Source organism: Pteropus vampyrus, unplaced genomic scaffold (genome assembly GCF_000151845.1).
Source record: "Pteropus vampyrus isolate Shadow unplaced genomic scaffold, Pvam_2.0 Scaffold602, whole genome shotgun sequence".
Lineage (NCBI taxonomy): Eukaryota > Metazoa > Chordata > Mammalia > Chiroptera > Pteropodidae > Pteropus > Pteropus vampyrus.
The window spans coordinates 137,433-141,351 of NW_011889383.1; the positions used below are offsets into that span (position 1 = coordinate 137,433).

A 3,919-nucleotide genomic window follows, 5' to 3' on the forward strand; every position below is an offset into this window, starting at 1 on the left:
ACACCCTTTAAAATTCTAAAAAACTATTTTCCACTTTTCCTAGTACCCTTTTAGGGACTGGAAAGGCAGCCGTCGGTGTGGGAACAGTTCGCCCTGTCCAGAAAGTTTGTGCAGGGCTCTGCTGTGGGGCAGGCAGGACGGCGGTGTGTGCGTTTCTCCGCCGCATGAACCCATGCCTGGGTTACTTGGCCTTTTTGTGCAAGTGCTTCACTGCATTGTAGACACCATACTGTCATATCAGTATCAGAATCCTGTGTCCTTCCCTGTCATTGCCGTTATTGTAGAAAAACGTGGATGCCTGTATCCTTGTATATAAGGGGCAGACCGACCTTGGGTGTGTCTCATAGTGGAATTACTGACAGTCCTGTAAACATACACAGTTCGTCTGATCTCCCGTCCCCCCCGCAACATCTGGGTGCATTCTTGACATTTTCTCAGGAAATGTATATACGTATAGGAAGGATTGTGGGTTGAATTCTTTTTTCCCCCTCTAAGGGACATTTGGCAATGACAGTACATTTTGGGTGTCAAAACCGAGGGGTGTTGCCTGCATACTGCATACTGCTAAATATCCTGTAGTGCATGGTACAGTTCCCCTCCCCCCAAAAAAGGAATTCCCTCATTTCAAATGTCCGCTGGGCAGCTTTTGAGGAGCACCTAAAGCACGATGGGACATGCACTGTTCTCCATGGTTCACCCCACTCCCTCCCATGAAGGAAGCGCTCTTCAGCAACTTCGGAAAGTCACTTGTTCAGGTTCTTATGTTTTTGTGGCCGGTGGGGCTCACAGCCAAGCCCCTCCAGGTGGGTGGCAGCTACTCAAGGATGCTCCTGCCTGAGGTCCCCATGCCCCTCCCGTTGCCCCAGGATTACATCGCAGTGAAGGAGAAGTATGCCAAGTACCTGCCCCACAGCGCGGGCCGCTACGCTGCCAAGCGCTTCCGCAAGGCGCAGTGCCCCATCGTGGAGCGCCTCACCAACTCCATGATGATGCACGGCCGCAACAACGGCAAGAAGCTGATGACCGTGCGCATTGTCAAGCACGCTTTCGAGATCATTCATCTGCTCACTGGCGAGGTAGGGCCCCAGGGCCTGTGGGGCACAGTGCCCTTATGACCCCTATAGCCAACAGCCGCCCCCGGCATGCTCACCAGCTCCTCCAGGTTTCAGAGAGGAGACAGGGAGGGATTCGGCCAGAAGACAGACTCACGGCCTCCCTGTCTCCTAGAACCCCCTGCAGGTCCTAGTGAATGCCATCATCAACAGTGGCCCTCGGGAGGACTCGACCCGCATTGGGCGAGCCGGAACAGTGAGGCGACAGGCCGTGGATGTGTCCCCTCTGCGCCGTGTGAATCAGGTGGGCCTGGGGCTTTTGGCACATGGGGCTGGGCAGGAACAGCAATCAGGCCTCAGAGTCCTGCCCGGGGCAGAGTTGGCAAGTGGGAAGGCTTATCCCTGTCTGCATGTTTTACCTGGAGTGTCATTTCCTCCAGGAAGCCTTCCTGATTCCCATCCTGTGAGGGGCAGATCCTAGCATTGGGCTTTCTAGGCCACATTTGGCTGAGGTGTATGTTTTTACGCACTCTGTGTTTTTTTGACCGTTTGAGAATCAGTCACAGACGTTCTAACCATTTACCCTTCATGCTTCCTGGGTGTCTCTAAGAACGTCCCCACCATCCACCCCCAAGGAACTGAACAGCCATCAGCCAGTGTTCCCTCTCCCATTTATGCAGCTGTCCCTAGCACACCCTTCATAACTGCTCATTTTCAATCAAGAGTCCAGGCCAAGAGCTCACGTCGTGTTGCGTTCCCAGTCGTGGGTCTCGAGTCTCCCATCGTCGGGGACCCAACCTCAGCCTTTGTGTCCACGCTTATTTTTGTGACCCTCACAGTCCGACCCCAGATCTGGCCGCATGGCACCTGGGCAGCACTGTGGACTCCTGCTATGTCTTGTCTCAGTGGGCCAGTTGGTGGCAATGTAGTAGGCAGCTTTTGTTGGGGGCCCTGCCTGGTCTGGGGACACGCCCTGCCCCAGGCTTGCTGACCCCTGTACTCCCCAGGCCATCTGGCTGCTGTGCACTGGTGCCCGGGAGGCCGCCTTCCGGAACATCAAAACCATCGCCGAGTGCCTGGCGGATGAGCTCATCAACGCGGCCAAGGTGGGTGAGGACATGGGGTTCAGGGGAGGCTCCTCCAGCATCCAGAGCTGACCATGTGCCTCCTTGCAGGGTTCTTCCAACTCCTACGCCATCAAGAAGAAAGACGAGCTGGAGCGTGTGGCCAAGTCCAACCGTTGATCACCTGGCTGCAGCCCCAATAAACCTGTTTGCCCTCTGAGGCAGCACCACCTGCCTGTGCTGTTTGTCCTTGGGGGACTTTGGGGAGTGGGGCAGGGTGGCCCCAGTGTCCTGAGGAGCTGCTCACATTCCTGGCACGTCTTTCGGCCTGTGCGGATCTCGCTTCCCCAGGGAAACACCACTGACTCAGAACCATGACACCTCGGCCTGCAGGCATGGCCACCCAGAGTGTTGCAGGTGTTGGGAGAGAGGGGTGGGGTTGTCCTGGCAGCGCTATCACTGGGGCCTGGGGTGGGGCTTACTGGGTGCTCATGAGGTCTGGGTGGCCGTCTACCTCGCTGAGAAGCCTGCGGTTTGGGCCATGACAACCCCTCTGCACCCAGGGAGTGGGCAGAGGCCAACGGTGGCCAGTCCACAGTGGAGTCTGCCTGCCTTCCACCCCAGGACTCCAAAAATCGCACCCTTGTTCTGGCCAGTTTTCCACTGCAGCTCCAGGCAGCCTCCCTAACAACTTTGGTTCTGGGTGCAGCCTGCAGAGCCCTGCCCCCCCAGGTTCTTGCTATACTGTGACGCCAAGGTGGACAGTTGAGCTGAGTGGGTGAGGGCGAGCCCTCACCTGAGGAGCCTGGGTTGTCAGTTCTGTGACCTGTGCCATTACCTCACCACCCCCGACATCCGGCTGGGTGCTCACAGTCCTGGTGGGCGGGGCAAGCAGTCTGACGGGTCTGGCGGGAACCTGGGACTTGGGGGGGCGTGGTTCCATGCAGGTACCGTCCCACAGGGCGGGGCACAGTGTCCAGAAGCCAGTAGGCAAAGGATTGAGGTCAGAACTGGCAGGGACCAGCCAGCCAGGAGGAGGCACCAACAGGTAGGAAGAGCCTGATGGCCGGCTGGTGTGTCACTGGTGGGGAGCCCCTGACCCCTGCTGTGGGCTTTCAGCCTCGCTCTGCTGTTGGCCACCCGCGGCCAGGTGTCCTCTACCCCTCCCTGGAGTCCCTATTTTTGCTCACTCGCAAGCCTGTCGGGTCCTCAGGCTCCGTCTCGGAGGCCTCCAAGTCTCACTCATCTGTGGTCCCCTGGGTTCATCTCTGGTCCATCCCACAGTCCCTGCCTTCCTATCTACCTGCCCCCCCACCCCCCAAGTCCTAATCCTGCCACCTTGGACAGCTTCTACAACCGCGAGTCTCCGCGTCGCCCCATCCCGTCTCTCCTGGGCCCTGATCCCCTCCAGAGCCCAGTGCCTGACGCCGGGCTCCCCTGCATCCTTCCGCCAACGCCTCCCCGGCCTGACCGCCTCTCCCTGCAGGTCCGGTCGGGATGCCCTGCCCTCGGCCGCCCTGGCTCCGCCGCGCCCGGGCCCCTCAGAGCACGGGCCCCAGCTCCCCCGGAAGGGGGACGGACGAGGACGAAGACGAGGACGAGGGGGACGGCAGCCCGGGCTCTGGCCCCATCCTGCCCCCTGCATCCCCCGTGGAGTGCCTCATCTGCGTGTCGCCCTTCGACGGCGTGTTCAAGCTGCCCAAGCGCCTGGACTGCGGCCACGTCTTCTGCCTCGAGTGCCTGGCTCGCCTGTCTCTGGCCACGGCGGGCGGCGGCGACGCGGTCGCCTGCCCGGTGTGCCGC

At 59.6% G+C, this 3,919-nt stretch overlaps 2 protein-coding genes across 2 annotated transcripts in view; both read left to right on the plus strand.

Annotated features, from left to right (window-relative positions):
- Nucleotides 1–2,347, plus strand: part of RPS5 (ribosomal protein S5) — a 4,599-nt gene extending 2,252 nt beyond the window's left edge. The window contains exons 3-6 of the mRNA XM_011384617.2: nucleotides 867–1,076; nucleotides 1,228–1,356; nucleotides 2,060–2,158; nucleotides 2,228–2,347. Of these exons, the coding sequence (XP_011382919.1) occupies nucleotides 867–1,076; nucleotides 1,228–1,356; nucleotides 2,060–2,158; nucleotides 2,228–2,296 (507 nt within the window). The 3' untranslated portion in view covers nucleotides 2,297–2,347. The remainder of the gene's footprint in view (nucleotides 1–866; nucleotides 1,077–1,227; nucleotides 1,357–2,059; nucleotides 2,159–2,227) is intronic.
- Nucleotides 2,348–2,488: 141 nt separating this feature from the next.
- Nucleotides 2,489–3,919, plus strand: part of RNF225 (ring finger protein 225) — a 3,423-nt gene continuing 1,992 nt past the window's right edge. Inside the window, exons 1-2 of the mRNA XM_011384647.2 lie at nucleotides 2,489–3,164; nucleotides 3,603–3,917. Coding sequence (XP_011382949.1) covers nucleotides 3,614–3,917 — 304 coding nt within the window. The 5' untranslated portion in view covers nucleotides 2,489–3,164; nucleotides 3,603–3,613. The remainder of the gene's footprint in view (nucleotides 3,165–3,602; nucleotides 3,918–3,919) is intronic.